We start from the raw sequence: 18,962 nt of genomic DNA, 5'->3' as shown, positions 1-18,962 counted from the left end.
CAAATACACCTAACACTACACTATCAATAAATTAATTAAATAAATTACCTACAATTATCTAAAATAAAATACAATTAAATAAACTAAACTATAATACAAAAAAACAAACACTAAATTACAAAAAATAAAAAAGATTACAACAATTTTAAGCTAATTACACCTAATCTAAGCCCCCTAATAAAATAACAAAGCCCCCCAAAATAATAAAATGCCCTACCCTAAACTAAATTACAAAGTAATCAGCTCTTTTACCAGCCCTTAAAAGGGTTTTTTGCGGGGCATTGCCCCAAAGTAATCAGCTCTTTTACCTGTAAAATAAAATACAATCCCCCCCCCAACATTACAACCCACCACCCACACACCCCTACTCTAAAACCCACCCGATCCCCCCTTAAAGAAACCTAACACTACCCCCCCTGAAGATCACCCTACCTTGAGCCGTCTTCAGCCAGCCGACCACCGATGGGACAAAAGAGGACATCCGGACCGGCAGAAGTCTTCATCCTATCCGGGCAGAAGAGGACATCCGGACCGGCAGACATCTTCATCCAGGCGGCATCTTCTATCTTCATCCTTCCGGAGCGGAGCCTTCTTCTATCCAGCCGACGCGGAGCCATCCTCTTCTTCCGATGTCCTAAGGCCGAATGAAGGTTCCTTTAAGTGACGTCATCCAAGATGGCGTCCCTTGAATTCCGATTGGCTGATAGGATTCTATCAGCCAATCGGAATTAAGGTAGGAAAAATCCGATTGGTTGATTTAATCAGTCAATCGGATTCAAGTTCAATCCGATTGGCTGATTGGATCAGCCAATAGAATGCAAGGTCAATTCTATTGGCTGATCCAATCAGCCAATCGGATTGAACTTCAATCCGATTGGCTGATTAAATCAACCAATCGGATTTTTCCTACCTTAATTCCGATTGGCTGATAGAATCCTCTCAGCCAATCGGAATTCGAAGGGCGCCATCTTGGATGACGTCATTTAAAGGAACCTTCATTCGGCCTTAGGACATCGGAAGAAGAGGATGGCTCCGCGTCGGCTGGATAGAAGAAGGCTCCGCACCGGAAGGATGAAGATAGAAGATGCCGTCTGGATGAAGATGTCTACCGGTCCGGATGTCCTCTTCTGCCCGGATAGGATGAAGACTTCTGCTGGTCCGGATGTCCTCTTTTGTCCCATCGGTGGTCGGCTGGCTGAAGACGGCTCAAGGAAGGGTGATCTTCAGGGGGGGTAGTGTTAGTTTTTTTTAAGGGGGGATCGGGTGGGTTTTAGAGTAGGGGTGTGTGGTTGGTGGGTTGTAATGTTGGAGGGGGGATTGTATTTTATTTTACAGGTAAAAAAGCTGATTACTTTGGGGCAATGCCCCGCAAAAAGCCCTTTTAAGGGCTGGTAAAAGAGCTGATTACTTTGTAATTTAGTTTAGGGTAGGGCATTTTATTATTTTTGGGGGCTTTGTTATTTTATTAGGGGGCTTAGATTAGGTGTAATTAGCTTAAAATTGTTGTAATCTTTTTTTATTTTTTGTATTTTAGTTTATTTAATTGTATTTTATTTTAGATAATTGTACGGAATTTGGCGGCGCTATACAAATAAATGATGATAATAATAATAATTTATTGATAGTGTAGTGTTAGGTGTATTTGTAACTTAGGTTAGGATTTATTTTACAGGTAATTATAGTAAATTTATTTCGTTTTATTTAAATTATATTTAACTTATGGGGGTGTTAGGCTTAGGGTTAGATTTAGGTTTAGGGATTAATAACTTTATTATAGTAGCGGCGACGTTGGGGGCTGGAGATTAGGGGTTAATAATTGTAGGTAGGTGGCGGCGATGTTAGGGAGGGCAGATTAGGGGTTAATAAAATTTATTATAGTGTTTGCGAGGCGGGAGTGCAGCGGTTTAGGGGTTAATACATTTATTATAGTAGCGGCGATGTCCGGTCGGCAGATTAGAGGTTAATAAGTGTAGGTAGGTGGCGGCAACGTGGGGGGGGGCAGATTAGGGGTTAATAAATATAATATAGGTGTCGGCAGTGTTAGAGACAGCAGATTAGGGGTTCATAGGTATAATGTAGGTGGCGGCGATGTCCGGTTGGCAGATTAGGGGTTAAATAATTTTATTTTAGGGTTTGTGATGTGGGGGGGGGGGCTCGGTTTAGGGGTTCATAGGTAGTTTATGGGTGTTAGTGTACTTTATAGCACTGTAGTTAAGAGCTTTATGTTTTGGCGTTAGCCCATAAAACTCTTAACTACTGACTTTTTTTTGCAGTAGGAGTCTTGTTGAGGCTGTACCGCTCACTTCTTCCAAGACTCGTAATACCAGCGTTAGGTAAATCCCATAGAAAAGATAGGATACGCAATTGATGTATGGGGATTTGCGGTAGCCTCGAGTCGCGGAAAAAAAGTGAGCGGTAGACCCTTTCCTGCCTGACTCTAAATACCAGCGGGCGTTAAAAAGCAGCGTTAGGACCCCTTAACGCTGCTTTTTAAGGCTAACGCAGAACTCTAAATCTAGGTGTTTGTCTATGGGGGGCAGCAAGTGATGTAATGACATTGGCAATGGAACTGAGGTCTAAATGAGAGTCGGGGGTCATTGGTGGAGGATACGGCAGTTGGTTCCTGGTCGGTAGATATTTTTTTATTGTAAATATTTAGGGAGGTAACTAGAACAGTTAGGAGAGTTCAGCAAGAGATAATAACTGGGTCAGCTTTTGGTAATAATGAGTTGTAGATCATTGTGTGACATCCAGGAGAGGATGGAAAGTCATTTGTTGATATAACAGAAACGCTTAGTAGTATTATCAGGAGAAGACGACTTGTATTGGTCAGTGTGTTGTCATTAATAATGACATCCTCACTAACTGGAGAGAAGAGGAACTGTATAGATGGGAACAATAACTATATTATGTGCTGGGCCTGCACCAAGGCTTGTCATTTTATTCCGCTCATTAATAATTACAGGAAGTATATCCTATATATAAGCACAGTCCATACAGTGAACATAAAACTCAGTGCTTGTGTTCTCCGTAGAGATGACTCTGACCCAGGGATGGTGTCCTGTTCTTTGGGACACAATGTTTTAGCTTTTGCTAAAGAGATTAATTGCACCATCTAATGAAATCTTCCTTTTTGACAGATCGGGGATGGCGGTCAATGTATATTCCACATCTGTGACCATTGAAAACCTAAGTCGACATGACATGCTGGCTTGGGTCAACGATTCCATACAACTCAGCTACACGAAGATAGAACAGCTGTGCTCAGGTAGGAAGAGGAGGTCTCCTCTCTATATACTTTATGCTCTTCTACTCCTTACACAGTTTGTTTCATACACTGTCATGTGTAGTTGTTTCCCCTTACACCTTGGCATTAACTAGACTCCTTTATTTCCCTATAGGGGCGGCATACTGCCAGTTCATGGATATGCTCTTCCCAGGCTGCATACTGCTAAAGAAAGTCAAATTCCAGGCCAAGCTGGAGCACGAATATATCCACAACTTCAAAGTGTTGCAAGCGGCTTTCAAAAAAATGGGTGTTGATAAAGTAGGTTCCAGTTGTAATTACACACATGGTAACTAGCCGGCATTACTATATAACTGTTTAGTGACACAGGCCCCACCCACATGCTGCAGCAGCCAATAAAAGTATAGACAGGGTGCAGCACCTACCTCGTGTCATGTGGGCGGGTTTAGTAACAAGGAAATCAGAGATAAGATAAAGCTGATGAGAGTATTAAAGGTTCACAAACAGGTGGGTTGGATCAGCGATGCGACATGATACGGTATAACTGTAATATATATCTATGCAATGTTTGTCATGTATAGACCTGACTAGGTATTAACTGTTGTTATTTGTAATCAATAGCTGGAGGTGAGAGCAAAATCATGTTATCACAACTTACAGAGACATTAAAGCCATTCTTAATTAAGGTTTAACTATTAAGCACTGCATTACAAAAGCTCTGTGTATAAAATACATGTTTACAAGCATTTAAACGGTCATTTTGTTAATACCAGAGATAAACCCTTTAAAATCATGTTCATCTCTTACCTTATTTGCTGTAGCCAGTCAGGGAGATATGTAGCTGTGTAGCATGTTGCAGGGTGAAAATGTATAGACACAAGGCCTGTCATTTCTGCATGTGTGTGACATATTTACTTACTATTTACTTAAGTCCCTTTAACATTATCACAAAAGTAATGTTGTTAAATTTCTGGAGTCTTTCTACTGAGCACCTCCCATTGTTAAAGTGATGGTAAACTCTCCCCTTTTTAAAATCAGATCTGGAATGTAAGCGCTATTTTAGATGGAGTTTTATTCATCGTGTGTAATGAAGATGCGCTATAACTTAGTTATTAATATAGATATGAAATTCAAATACCCCACGTTACACCACCCACTTCAAAAGTCAATTTTCCTGTCAGCTAAATGATTGAATTACTCTCCAATGCTCTAGCTACAACAAAAGTGCCATATGGGGAGAGCGCTGATTGGACAACAATTCAATCTGTTAGCTCACAGAAAATGTTACTTTTGAAGTGGGCGGAGGAGCATGCAGTATTTGAATTTCATATCTATATTAATAACTAAGTTATAGCGCATCTTCATTACAGCTAATGAATTAAACTCCATCTAAAATAGCGCTTACATTCCAGATCTGATTTTAAAAAGGGGAGAGTTTACCATCACTTTAATATATAAAGAAAAACTCAAAATGAAAGGTCAAAACTGTTGCATTTGTTCCTAAGGAAATCTCATTAACCGTTAAAGGGACACTGAACTCAAATGTTTTTCTTTTGTGATTCAGATTGAGCAGCAATTATAAGCAGCTTTCTAATTTACTCATATTATCATTTTTTCTTTGTTCTCTTTGTATCTTTATTTGAAAAAGCAGGAATGTAAAGCTTATGAGCCGGCCGATCTTTTGTTCAGCACCTGGGTAGCGCTTGCATATTTGGTGGCTAAATGTATCCACCAATCAGCAAGTGCTATCCACAGTGCTGAACCAATGCTTTCATTCCTGTTTTTTCATATAAAGATACCAAGAGAATGAAAAAAAACTGATAGAAAAGGTAAATTAGAAAGTTGCTGCTCTATCTGAATCACAAAAGAACAACTGTCCCTTTAACTGCCAAAGCAATGCCCTTACCATGCGTTTTGGGGAAAATTTGTAATAAACATTCATCTTTCTTTAAAGGGATAAAAATAGCAGTTGCTAGTGTCATCTGAAAACGGCTTCACTGTAATTAAGGATCAGGAAACCACAAATATTTCATTCATGATTCGGAGAGAACATACCATTTCTAACAACTTTCACATTTACTTTTATTATCAAAAATGCTTTATTCTATTGCTATTCTTGCTGAAGGAGCAGTATTGCACTACTGGCAGCTAGCTGAACACATCTAGTTAGCCAATCACAAGAGACAGATGTGTGCAGGCACCAATCAGCAGCTAGCTGAACACATCTAGTTAGCCAATCACAAGAGACAAATGTGTGCAGGCACCAATCAGCAGCTAGCTGAACACATCTAGTTAGCCAATCACAAGAGACAAATGTGTGCAGGCACCAATCAGCAGCTAGCTGAACACATCTAGTTAGCCAATCACAAGAGACAGATGTGTGCAGGCACCAATCACCAGCTAGCTGAACACATCTAGTTAGCCAATCACAAGAGACAAATGTGTGCAGGCACTAATCAGCAGCTAGCTAAACACATCTAGTTAGCCAATCACAAGATACAAATGTGTGCAGGCACCAATCAGCAGCTAGCTGAACACATCTAGTTAGCCAATCACAAGAGACAAATGTGTGCAGGCACTAATCAGCAGCTAGCTAAACACATCTAGTTAGCCAATCACAAGATACAAATGTGTGCAGGCACCAATCAGCAGCTAGCTGAACACATCTAGTTAGCCAATCACAAGAGACAAATGTTTGCAGGCACCAATCAGCAGCTAGCTGAACACATCTAGTTAGCCAATCACAAGAGACAGATGTGTGCAGGCACCAATTAGCAGCCGCTCCCACTAGTGTAGGATATGTGCATATTCTTTTTCAGCAATGGATACCAACAGAACAAAGCCCATTGAAAAGAAAAGAGATGTTAAACGTTTATAAAAATGAGATGCTCTACCTGATTCTTGCAAGTTTTATTTGGACTTTCCTATCCCTTTAATGGTGTAAACAAGACACTATTGCGGGTGACTAAAAATCCTTTTGTAAGAGCGATCGATATACAGGCGATACCTTTAATAGCTAACTAATAGGGGATAGAATTGCGAGCTTTCAGGTCACTGAGGTCCTTTCTTGAGCATTCTGGCATTCTGCCTGGTGAAGGGACCTCAGTGACCTGAAAGCTTGCAATTCTATCCCCTATTAGTTAGCTATTAAAGGTATCGCCAGTATATCGCTCGTGTTATTTTCTTACAAAAGGATTCTTACTTTTCTTTGAATACATTTGCTAACACTGTACTGCGCTTTTTTTGGCACGTGAGTATGCAGTTACAAGAACTCTTTGGGATTGCCTGGATTTGTGCATTGGTTACTCATAATGTGTCTGATCTTCATCTAAGTCACAATTACAGTCAAACGCAACCCGAGTAAACTAATAACATATAAAGTTTTACTTTTCAAATTGTTATTGAATACATTGAGTAATCATGCAGCATATCACTATCTTGTGCTAACCCGATGCGCACAAAAAGCTGAACTTAGAATATTGTGACCGCGTTAATGTATTTCCCCATAGACTTTAATAGAGCGTGAAAAGTGAAAAACGCCCAAAAAGTCATGCAAACTCGATTGCGTTTTCAAATGATCTTCACATAGAAGAAAATGTTCTCTCTCTCTCTCTCTCTCTCTCTCTCTATATATATATATATATATATATATATATATATATATATATACACACAAATGTATTTATGCATTTATATGTGTATATTTGTCTGTAAATACACAAGTACACATATATAAACAGTATATATACATACATATACATATTTAGACATGTATATATATATGTATCTCTATGTTAATGCCCTTTGAAGTCCTTTTTTTAAACACCTGAGACCTCATACCTTTAAGCCCTTATAACTATTTTATACAATTTTCTTTTTCTTTTGCATGATGTACCGAGTCCACGGATTCATCCTTACTTGTGGGATATTGTCCTTCCTGACAGGAAGTAGCAAAGAGAGCACCACAGCAGAGCTGTCTATATAGCTCCCCCCTTAACTCCACACCCAGTCATTCTCTTTGCTGGCTCTAAGCAGGAAGGGTAAAGAGAAGAGGTGTTAAACTGTTAGTTTTTATTTTATCTTCAATTAAGAGTTTGTTATTTTTAAATGGTACCGGTGTTGTACTATTTACTCTCAGGCAGAACATAGATGAATATTTCTGCCTGGAGGATGATGATCTTAGCATTTGTAACTAAGGTCCACTGCTGTTCCCACAGAAGCTGAGGAGTACAGGAAAACTTCAGTGTGAGGAACGGTTCTTGCTATACAGCAATGAGGTATGTTCAGTCATTTTTCTGCAGAGACTGTGTTAACTCAGAAAGGCTGACAGTATCCGCATTAGGGGAAGGGTAAGCAGTAATCCTAGTGTGAAAGAGGCTTTACTAGCTTGCATAAAGGGCTAAGTTTTTTGGGCACTCAGTTTGTTTATGAAAAATTGGGACAAACGTTTGTGTGTTCTGGGAGTAACATTTTTTATGTTTATGGGACGTTTGCTTGAGGGGTCATTTGGCTTTTTGGGGTTGTTATAACCCACATGGTTTTCAAACTAGGTTTGTTAGATTTGTGTAGGCCCCAGCAACATCGAGTGAGGTGGGCAGGGCCTGTATTTAGTTATACAGACAAGCAGCAAGCAACTTCTCCTGAGGTCCTATTAATCTTCTGAGGGCCTATTCGAAGCTTTAACCCCATATTATCGTTCCTAAGGGCAGGTAGGGCCACAGCAGAGCTGTGGCAAGGTGCTTATAGGGGTTTTTAACCGGTTTTAGACAAATTTCAATCCGTTTTTTTTATTTAAGGGTTTATTGCTTATTAACTTGTGGTACAATCCTTCTAAAGCTTAGTGGGTACACTGTTAAAATTTCTGAATTTTTGAAGCAATTTTAACCTGTTTTGCAGTTTGTGTATGCCTTTTTTTCTCTTAAAGGCACAGTACCGTTTTTGCAAATTGTGTTTTTTCCATTAAATAAAGTGTTTTCCAAGCTTGCTTGCTTTATTACTAGTCTGTTAAACATGTCTGACACTGAGGAAACTCATTGCTCAATTTGTATGTATTATAGCATATTTTGACTTATAAAAGTTTGGCATTAGATGATTCTCAGACAGAAGGAAATCAGGTTTTGCCATCTAGTTCTCCCCAAGTGTAACAACCGGTAAACGCCCGCACAAGCGACGCTAAGTACTTCTAGTGCGCCTAGTTCTTTCACCTTGCAAGATATGGCTTCAGTTATGAATACTACCCTCACAGAGGTTTTATCTAAACTGCCTGGGTTGCAAGGGAAGCGGAGTAGCTCTAGGTTAAGAACAAATGCTGAGCCTTCTGACGCTTTAGTGGCCGTATCCGATATTCCCTCACAATGTTCTGAAGTAGGGATGAGGGATTTGCTGTCTGAGGGAGAGATTTCTGATTCAGGAAAGATGTTCCCTCAGACAGATTCAGATATGACGGCATTTAAATTTAAGCTAGAACACCTCCGCTTATTGCTCAGGGAGGTTTTAGCGACTCTGGATGATTGTGACCCTATTATAGTTCCAGAGAAATTGTGTAAAATGGACAAATATTTAGAGGTTCCTGTTTACACTGATGTTTTTCCGGTCCCTAAGAGTATTTCGGACATTGTTACTAAGGAGTGGGATAGACCAGGTATTCCGTTCTCTCCCCCTCCTGTTTGTAAGAAAATGTTTCCCATTTCTGACACCATAAAGGATTCATGGCAGACGGTCCCTAAGGTGGAGGGAGCTATTTCTACCCTGGCTAAGCGTACAACTATACCTATTGAAGACAGTTGTGCTTTCATTGATCTTATGGATACAAAATTAGAGGGTCTCCTAAAGAAAATTTTTGTTCATCAAGGTTTTCTTCTTCAACCTATAGCGTGCATTGCTCCTGTAACCACTGCGGCTGCCTTTTGGTTTGAGGCTCTAGAAGAGGCTCTTCAGATGGAGACCCCACTAGATGATATTTTGGACAGAATTAAGGCTCTTAAGTTGGCTAATTCTTTTATTACAGACGCCGCCTTTCATCTTGCTAAATTAGCGGCTAAGAATTCAGGTTTTGCCATTTTAGCGCGTAGAGCGTTATGGCTTAAGTCCTGGTCAGCTGATGTGTCATCTAAATGTAAGATTTTGACCATTCCTTTCAAAGGTAAGACCCTATTCGGGCCTGCACTGAAAGAGATCATTTCGGACATCACTGGGGGGAAGGGTCATGCCCTCCCTCAAGATAAGTCGAATAAGACAAAGACCAAACAAAATAATTTTCGTTCCTTTCGAAACTTCAAGGGTGGTCTCGCTTCCACTTCCCCTGCTGCAAAGCAAGAGGGGAACTTTGCTCAATCCAAACCAACCTGGAGACCTAACCAGGCTTGGAACAAGGGTAAACAGGCCAAAAAGCCTGCTGCTGCCACTAAGACAGCATGAAGGGGTAGCCCCCGATCCGGTACCAGATCTAGTAGGGGGCAGACTCTCTCTCTTTGCTCAGGCCTGGGCAACAGACGTTCAGGACTCCTGGGCCGTAGAAATTGTAGCCCAGGGGTATCTTCTAGATTTCAAAGATTCTCCTCCAAGGGGGAGATTCCATCTTTCTCAATTGTCTGTAAACCAGACAAAAAGAGAGGCGTTCTTACACTGTGTAGAAGACCTTTTTACCATGGGAGTGATCTGCCCAGTTCCGAAAGCAGAACAGGGGCAAGGTTTCTACTCCAATCTGTTTGTGGTACCCAAAAAGGAGGGAACCTTCAGACCAATTCTAGATCACAAGATCCTAAACCAATTCCTAAGAGTTCCATCCTTCAAGATAGAGACCATTCGGACTATCTTACCATTGATCCAGGAGGGTCAATATATGACCACCGTGGACTTAAAGGATGCGTATCTACACATTCCTATCCACAAAGATCATCACCAGTTCCTCAGGTTCGCCTTTCTGGACAAGCATTATCAGTTTGTGGCTCTTCCTTTCGGGTTGGCCACGGCGCCACAAATCTTCACGAAGGTGCTAGGGTCCCTTCTGGTGGTTCTAAGGCCACGGGGCATAGCAGTGGCGCCTTATCTAGATGACATTCTAATTCAAGCGTCGACCTTCCAACTAGCCAAGTCTCACACAGACATAGTGTTGGCCTTTCTAAGATCTCACGGGTGGAAGGTGAACGTAAAAAAGAGTTCTCTTTCCCCCCTCACAAGAGTTTCATTTCTAGGGACTCTGATAGACTCGGTGGACATGAAAATATTTCTGACGGAGGTGTCCGCCTGCCGAGCTCTTCACTCCATTCCTCGGCCGTCAGTGGCTCAGTGTATGGAGGTAATCGGTCTAATGGTAGCGGCAATGGACATAGTTCCATTTGCTTGCTTGCATCTCAGACCACTGCAACTATGCATGTTCAATCAGTGGAATGGGGATTATGTGGATTTATCTCCTCAGATAAATCTGGATCAAGAGACCAGAGACTCTCTTCTTTGGTGGTTGTCACAGGATCATCTGTCCCAGGGAATGTGTTTCCGCAGGCCAGAATGGGTTATAGTGACAACAGACGCAAGCCTTCTGGGCTGGTGTGCAGTCTGGAATTCCCTAAAGGCTCAGGGTTTGTGGACTCGGGAGGAGGCTCTCCTACTGATAAATATTCTGGAACTAAGAGCGATATTCAATGCTCTCCAGGCATGGCCTCAGCTGGCTTCGGCCAGATTCATCAGGTTTCAGTCGGACAACATCACGACTGTGGCTTATATCAATCATCAGGGCGGAACAAGGAGTTCCTTAGCGATGATAGAGGTCTCAAGGATAATCCAATGGGCAGAGGCTCACTCTTGCCGTCTGTCAGCAATCTATATCCCAGGTGTAGAGAACTGGGAGGCAGACTTTCTAAGTCGTCAGACTTTTCATCCGGGGGAGTGGGAACTCCATCCGGAGGTGTTTGCTCAACTGGTTCGCCTATGGGGCACACCAGAATTGGATCTGATGGCGTCTTGTCAGAACGCCAAACTTCCTCGTTACGACTCCAGGTCAAGGGATCCTCAGGCTGTACTGATAGATGCTCTAGCAGTACCCTGGTCGTTCAACCTGGCTTATGTGTTTCCACCTTTCCCTCTCCTTCCACGTCTGATTGCCAGAATCAAACAGGAGAGAGCATCAGTGATTTTGATAGCGCCTGCGTGGCCACGCAGGACTTGGTATGCAGACCTGGTGGAGATGTCATCTCTTCCACCATGGTCTCTGCCGCTGAGACAGGACCTTCTGATTCAAGGTCCATTCAAGCATCCAAATCTAATTTCTCTGCAACTGACTGCTTGGAGATTGAACGCTTGATTTTATCAAAGCGGGGTTTCTCTGAGTCAGTCATAAATACCTTGATTCAGGCTCGAAAGCCTGTTACCAGGAAAATCTATCTTATGATATGGCGTAAATATCTTTTTTGGTGCGAATCCAAAGGCTTCTCCTGGAGTAAAATCAGGATTCCTAGGATTTTGTCTTTTCTCCAAGAGGGATTGTAGAAAGGATTGTCAGACGTTCGGGCTTTTTGTCAGGCTTTAGCTAGAATTAAGCCTGTGTTTAAATCTGTTGCTTGGAGTCTAAATTTAGTTCTTAGAGTTCTTCAGGGGGTTCCGTTTGAACCCATGCATTCCATAGATATTAAGCTTTTATCTTGGAAAGTTTTGTTCCTAGTTGCTATCTCTTCAGCTCGAAGAGTTTCTGAACTATCTGCATTACAATGTGACTCACCTTATCTTGTGTTCCATGCTGATAAGGTGGTTTTGCGTACCAAGCCTGGGTTCCTACCTAAGGTTGTTACTAACAGGAATATCAATCAGGAAATTGTTGTTCCTTCTCTGTGTCCTAATCCTTCTTGTAAGAAGGAACGTCTGTTGCACAACTTGGACGTGGTTCGTGCTTTGAAATTTTACTTGCAGGCAACCAAAGATTTTCGTCAAACATCTTCTTTGTTTGTTGTCTATTCTGGAAAGAATAGGGGTCAAAAGGCTACAGCGACTTCTCTTTCCTTTTGGCTGAAAAGCATCATCCGTTTGGCTTATGAGACTGCTGGACAGCAGCCTCCTGAAAGGATTACAGCTCATTCTACTAGAGCGGTAGCTTCCACATGGGCTTTTAAAATTTACATAGTGACTGAGCCGCACAGTATCACTTTACATAGTGACTGAGCCGCACAGTATAACTTTACATAGTGACTGAGTAGCACATTATCACTTTACATAGTGACTGAGTAGCACAGTATAACTTTACATAGTGACTGAGCAGCACAGTATCACTTTACATAGTTACTGAGCAGCACAGTATCACTTTACATAGTGACTGAGCAGCACAGTATCACTTTACATAGTGACTGAGTAGCACAGTATCACTTTACATAGTGACTGAGTAGCACAGTATCACTTTACATAGTGACTGAGTAGCACAGTATCACTTTACATAGTGACTGAGTAGCACAGTATCACTTTACATAGTGACTGAGCAGCACAGTATCACTTTACATAGTGACTGAGCAGCAAAGTATCACTTTACATAGTGACTGAGTAGCACAGTATCACTTTACATAGTGACTGAGTAGCACAGTATCACTTTACATAGTGACTGAGCCGCACAGTATCATTTTACATAGTGACTGAGCCGCACAGTATCATTTTACATAGTGACTGAGCCGCACAGTATCACTTTACATAGTGACTGAGCAGCAAAGTATCACTTTACATAGTGACTGAGCTGCACAGTATCACTTTACATAGTGACTGAGTAGCACAGTATCACTTTACATAGTGACTGAGCCGCACAGTATCACTTTACATAGTGACTGAGTAGCACAGTATCACTTTACATAGTGACTAAGTAGCACAGTATCACTTTACATAGTGACTGAGTAGCACAGTATCACTTTACATAGTGACTGAGCTGCACAGTATCACTTTACATAGTGACTGAGCTGCACAGTATCACTTTACATACAGCCAGATTACGAGTTTTGCGTTATGAGAGGTGCGGTACTAGCTTGTACGTTAATGTCACCGCTCACTTACCTACAGCCCTGGTATTACAGGTTTTTACAATCCCGTCGTTAAAAGGCAAGAAGTGAGAGTAGAGCAAAATTGTGCTCCATACCAAACTCCAATACCAGCGCTGCTTAAGTGAGCGGAGAGCTGGTTATACGTGCTCGTGCACTACTTAACCATAGACATCAATGGGGAGAGCTGGCTGAGAAAAAGTCTAACACCTGCCAAAAAGCAGCGTAAATCTCAGTAACGCAGCCCCATTGATTGCTATGGGGAAACTAAAGTTATGTTTACACCTAACATGAACCCGAGTCTAAACACCCCTAATCTTACACTTATTAACCCCTAATCTGCTGTCGCCGACACCTACAGTATACTTATTAACCCCTAAACTGCCGCTCCGGACATCGCCGACACCTACATTATACTTATGAATCCCTAATCTGCTGCCCACAACATCGCCGACACCTACATAATGTTATTAACCCCTAATCTGCTGCCCCCAAAGTCGCCGCCACTATAATAAACATATTAACCCCTAAAACCGCCGTACTCCTGCATCACAAACATTAGTTAAATATTACTAACCACTAATCTGCCACCCCTAACATCGCCACCACCTACCTACATTTATTAACCCCTAATCTGCCGCACCCAACGTCGCTGCCACTATATTATATTTATTAACCCCTAAACCTAAGTCTTACCCTAACACCCCCTAACTTAAATATAATTAAAATAAATATTAATAAAACCTACAATTATTACCTAAATTATTCCTTTTAAAAACTAAATACTTACCTATAAAATAAAACCTAAGCTAGCTACAATATAACTAATAGTTACATTGTATCTAGCATAGGGTTTATTTTTATTTTACAGGCAAATTTGTATTCATTTTAACTAGGTAGAATAGTTATTAAATAGTTATTAACTATTTAATAAACTACTTAGCTAAAATAAATACAACGTTACCTGTAAAATAAAACCTAATCTAAGTTACACTAACACCTAACCTAACCCTACAATTAAATAAATTCCCTAAATTAAATACAATTAACTAAATTCAATAAAATTAGCTAAATTACAAAAGAACCCCACTAAATTACAGAAAATAAAAAACAAATTACAAGATCTTTAAACTAATTACACCTAATCTAATAGCCCTATCAAAATAAAAAAGGACACCCAAAATAATAAAAACCCCTAGCCTAAACTAAACTACCAATAGCCCTTAAAAGGGCATTTTGCGGGACATTGCCCCAAATAAATCAGCTCTTTTACCTGTAAAAAAAATACAAACAACCCCCCAACAGTAAAACCCACCACCCACACAACCAACCCCCCAAATAAAACCCTAAATAAAAAAACCTAAGCTCCCCATTTCCCTGAAAAGGGCATTTGGATGGGCATTGCCCTTAAAAGGGCATTTAGCTCTATTGCTGCCCAAAGCCCTAACCTAAAAATAAAACCCACCCAATACACTCTTAAAAAAAACCTAACACTAACCCCCTGAAGATCCACTTACAGTTTTGAAGATCCAACATCCATTCTCAACGAAGCCGGGAGAAGTCCTCATCGAAGCGGCAAGAAGTCCTTAACAAAGCCGGGAGAAGTCTTCATCCAAGCCGGGAGAAGTGGTCCTCCAGACGTGCAGAAGTATTCATCCAGATGGCATCTTCTATCTTCATCCATCCAGCGCAGAGCAGGTCCATCTTCAAGACATCCGGCGCGGAGCATCCTCTTCTTCCGACGGCTCCCGAAGAATGAAGGTACCTTTAAGTGACGTCATCCAAGATGGCGTCCCTTAGATTCTGATTGGCTGATAGAATTCTATCAGCCAATCGGAATTAAGGTTTAAAAAATCCTATTGGAAGATGCAATCAGCCAATAGGATTGAAGTTCAATCCTATTGGCTGATCCAATCAGCCAATAGGATTGAGCTTGCAGTCTATTGGCTGATTGGAACAGCCAATAGAATGCAAGCTCAATCCTATTGGCTGATTAGATCAGCCAATAGGATTGAAGTTCAATCCTATTGGCTGATTGCATCAGCCAATAGGATTTTTTTCAACCTTAATTCCGATTGGCTGATAGATAGAAAGAGCTGATTTCTTTGGGGCAATGCCCCGCAAAAGGCCCTTTTAAGGGCTATTGGTAGTTTAGTTTAGGCTAGGGGTTTTTATTATTTTGGGTGGGCTTTTTTTATTTTGATAGGGCTATTAGATAAGGTGTAATTAGTTTAAAGATCTTGTAATTTGTTTTTGGTTTTTCTGTAATTTAGTGGTTTTTTTTTTGTAATTTAGCTAATTTTATTGAATTTAATTAATTGTATTTAATTTTGGGAATTTATTTAATTGTAGGGTTAGGTTAAGTGTTAGTGTAACTTAGGTTAGGTTTTATTTTAAAGGTCAATTTGTATTTATGTTAGCTAGGTAGTTAAAATAAATACAAACTTGCCTGTAAAATAAAAATAAACCCTAAGCTAGATACAATGTAACTGTTAGTTATATTGTAGCTAGCTTAGGGTTTATTTTATAGGTAAGTATTTAGTTTTAAATAGGAATTATTTAGTTAATGATAGTAAGTTTTATTGATATTTATTTTAATTATATTTAAGTTAGGGGGTGTTAGGGTTAGACTTAGATTTAGGGGTTAATAAATTTAATATAGTGGCAGCGATGTTGGGGGCGGCAGATTAGGGGTTAATAAATGTAGGTAGGTGGCGGCGATGTTAGGGATGGCAGATTAGGGGTTAATAATATTTAACTAATGTTTGAGAGACGGCGGTTTAGGGGTTAATATTGTTTATTATAGTGGTGGCGATGTCGGGAGCAGCAGATTAGGGGTTAATATTTTTATTATAGCGTTTGCGATGCTGGAGGACCTCGGTTTAGGGGTTAATAGGTAGTTTTTGGGTGTTAGTGTACTTTTTAGCACTTTAGTTATGAGTTTTATGCTACGATTTTGTAGTGTAAAACTCATAACTACTGACTTTAAAAGCGGTACGAATCTTGACAGGATAGGGTGTACCGCTCACTTTTTAGCCTCCCAGGAGAAGCTTGTAATACCGGCGCTATGGAAGTCCCATTGAAAATAGACTATACGCAAATTGCGTAAGTTGATTTGCGCTAAGGCCAAAAAAGTGTGCGGTGCCCCTAAATCTGCAAGACTCGTAATAGCAGCGGTGGTAAAAAAGCAGCGTTACGGGGCTTAACGCTGCTTTTTTACTTATAAAGCAAGACTTGTAATCTAGACGATAGTGACTGAGTAGCACAGTATCACTTTACATAGTTACTGAGCAGCACAGTATCACTTTACATAGTGACTGAGCAGCACAGTATCACTTTACATAGTGACTGAGCAGCACATTATCACTTTACATAGTTACTGAGTAGCACATTATCACTTTACATAGTGACTGAGCAGCACAGTATCACTTTACATAGTGACTGAGCAGCACAGTATCACTTTACATAGTGACTGAGCAGCACAGTATCACTTTACATAGTGACTGAGCAGCACAGTATCACTTTACATAGTTACTGAGCAGCACAGTATCACTTTACATAGTGACTGAGTAGCACAGTATCACTTTACATAGTTACTGAGCAGCACAGTATCACTTTACATAGTGACTGAGTAGCACAGTATCACTTTACATAGTTACTGAGCAGCACAGTATCACTTTACATAGCACAGTATCACTTTACATAGTGACTGAGCCGCACAGTATCACTTTACATAGTTACTGAGCAGCACAGTATCACTTTACATAGTGACTGAGCAGCACAGTATCACTTTACATAGTTACTGAGCAGCACAGTATCACTTTACATAGTGACTGAGTAGCACAGTATCACTTTACATAGTGACTGAGCAGCACAGTATCACTTTACATAGTGACTGAGCAGCACAGTATCACTTTACATAGTGACTGAGTAGCACAGTATCACTTTACATAGTGACTGAGCAGCACAGTATCACTTTACATAGTGACTGAGTAGCACAGTATCACTTTACATAGTTACTGAGCAGCACAGTATAACTTTACATAGTGACTGAGCAGCACAGTATCACTTTACATAGTTACTGAGCAGCACAGTATCACTTTACATAGTTACTGAGCAGCACAGTATCACTTTACATAGTGACTGAGCAGCACCGTATCACTTTACATAGTGACTGAGTAGCACAGTATCACTTTACATAGTGACTGAGCAGCACAGTATCACTTTACATAGTGACTGAGTAGCACAGTATCACTTTACATAGTTACTGAGCAGCACAGTATAACTTTACATAGTGACTGAGCAGCACAGTATCACTTTACATAGTTACTGAGCAGCACATTATCACTTTACATAGTGACTGAGCAGCACAGTATCACTTTACATAGTTACTGAGTAGCACAGTATCACTTTACATAGTGACTGAGTAGCAAAGTATCACTTTACATAGTTACTGAGCAGCACAGTATAACTTTACATAGTTACTGAGTAGCACAGTATCACTTTACATAGTGACTGAGCAGCACAGTATAACTTTACATAGTGACTGAGCAGCACAGTATCACTTTACATAGTGACTGAGCAGCACAGTATCACTTTACATAGTGACTGAGTAGCACAGTATCACTTTACATAGTGACTGAGCAGCACAGTATCACTTTACATAGTTACTGAGCAGCACAGTATCACTTTACATAGTGACTGAGCAGCACAGTATCACTTTACATAGTGACTGAGCAGCACAGTATCACTTTTCATAGTGACTGAGTAGCACAGTATCACTTTACATAGTTACTGAGCAGCACAGTATCACTTTACATAGTGACTGAGCTGCACAGTATCACTTTACATAGTGACTGAGTAGCACATTATCACTTTACATAGTGACTGAGTAGCACAGTATCACTTTACATAGTTACTGAGCAGCACATTATCACTTTACATAGTTACTGAGCAGCACATTATCACTTTACATAGTTACTGAGCAGCACAGTATCACTTTACATAGTTACTGAGCAGCACAGTATCACTTTACATAGTGACTGAGTAGCACAGTATCACTTTACATAGTGACTGAGTAGCACAGTATCACTTTACATAGTGACTGAGCAGCACAGTATCACTTTACATAGTTACTGAGTAGCACATTATCACTTTACATAGTTACTGAGTAGCACAGTATCACTTTACATAGTTACTGAGTAGCACAGTATCACTTTACATAGTTACTGAGCAGGACATTATCACTTTACACAGGGACTCAGCAGCTCAATTTCACTGTAGTGTATAAAATGTACCAGATTAATTCACTATATTTTGTGGATATTTATTGTAATGTACTTAGAGGAGTGAGCCATTACTTGATTAAAAAAATATATATATAGTGATACAATGACACTGATTCTGTTATTTCACTTTACAGATAATCCCAGTAGAGAAACTAGTGAAGGGGAAATTCCAGGATAACTTTGAGTTTGTACAGTGGTTCAAGAAATTATTTGACGCTAACTATGATGGTAAAGAGTATGACCCCGTCTTATCAAGACAGGGCCAGGAAATGGCGCCCGCTCCAAACCCGGGAGACCAAGTATTTAACAAGCCCAAGAAACCCATTGGCACAGCAGGTATGTTAGATAATTATTGTCTTTAGTGTGCGTGTTTATTTAGTGTAATATGACTATATACAGCTGACCTTTACATACAGGAGATTG

At 40.4% G+C, this 18,962-nt stretch overlaps 1 protein-coding gene across 2 annotated transcripts in view; it reads left to right on the top strand.

The window, feature by feature from the left end:
- The window catches only part of MAPRE3 (microtubule associated protein RP/EB family member 3), a 520,309-nt gene that overhangs the window by 298,902 nt on the left and 202,445 nt on the right, over nucleotides 1-18,962 (top strand). For both annotated transcript variants that reach the window (XM_053709462.1, XM_053709463.1), the window contains exons 3-5: nucleotides 3,141-3,268; nucleotides 3,402-3,547; nucleotides 18,674-18,875. In XM_053709462.1, the coding sequence (XP_053565437.1) occupies nucleotides 3,148-3,268; nucleotides 3,402-3,547; nucleotides 18,674-18,875 (469 nt within the window). In that variant the 5' untranslated portion in view covers nucleotides 3,141-3,147. The remainder of the gene's footprint in view (nucleotides 1-3,140; nucleotides 3,269-3,401; nucleotides 3,548-18,673; nucleotides 18,876-18,962) is intronic.

The sequence above is a fragment of the Bombina bombina genome, chromosome 4 (genome assembly GCF_027579735.1).
Source record: "Bombina bombina isolate aBomBom1 chromosome 4, aBomBom1.pri, whole genome shotgun sequence".
Taxonomy (NCBI): domain Eukaryota; kingdom Metazoa; phylum Chordata; class Amphibia; order Anura; family Bombinatoridae; genus Bombina; species Bombina bombina.
Note: the sequence above shows the minus strand (reverse complement) of the source record. Positions and strands in the feature narration are given on the sequence as shown.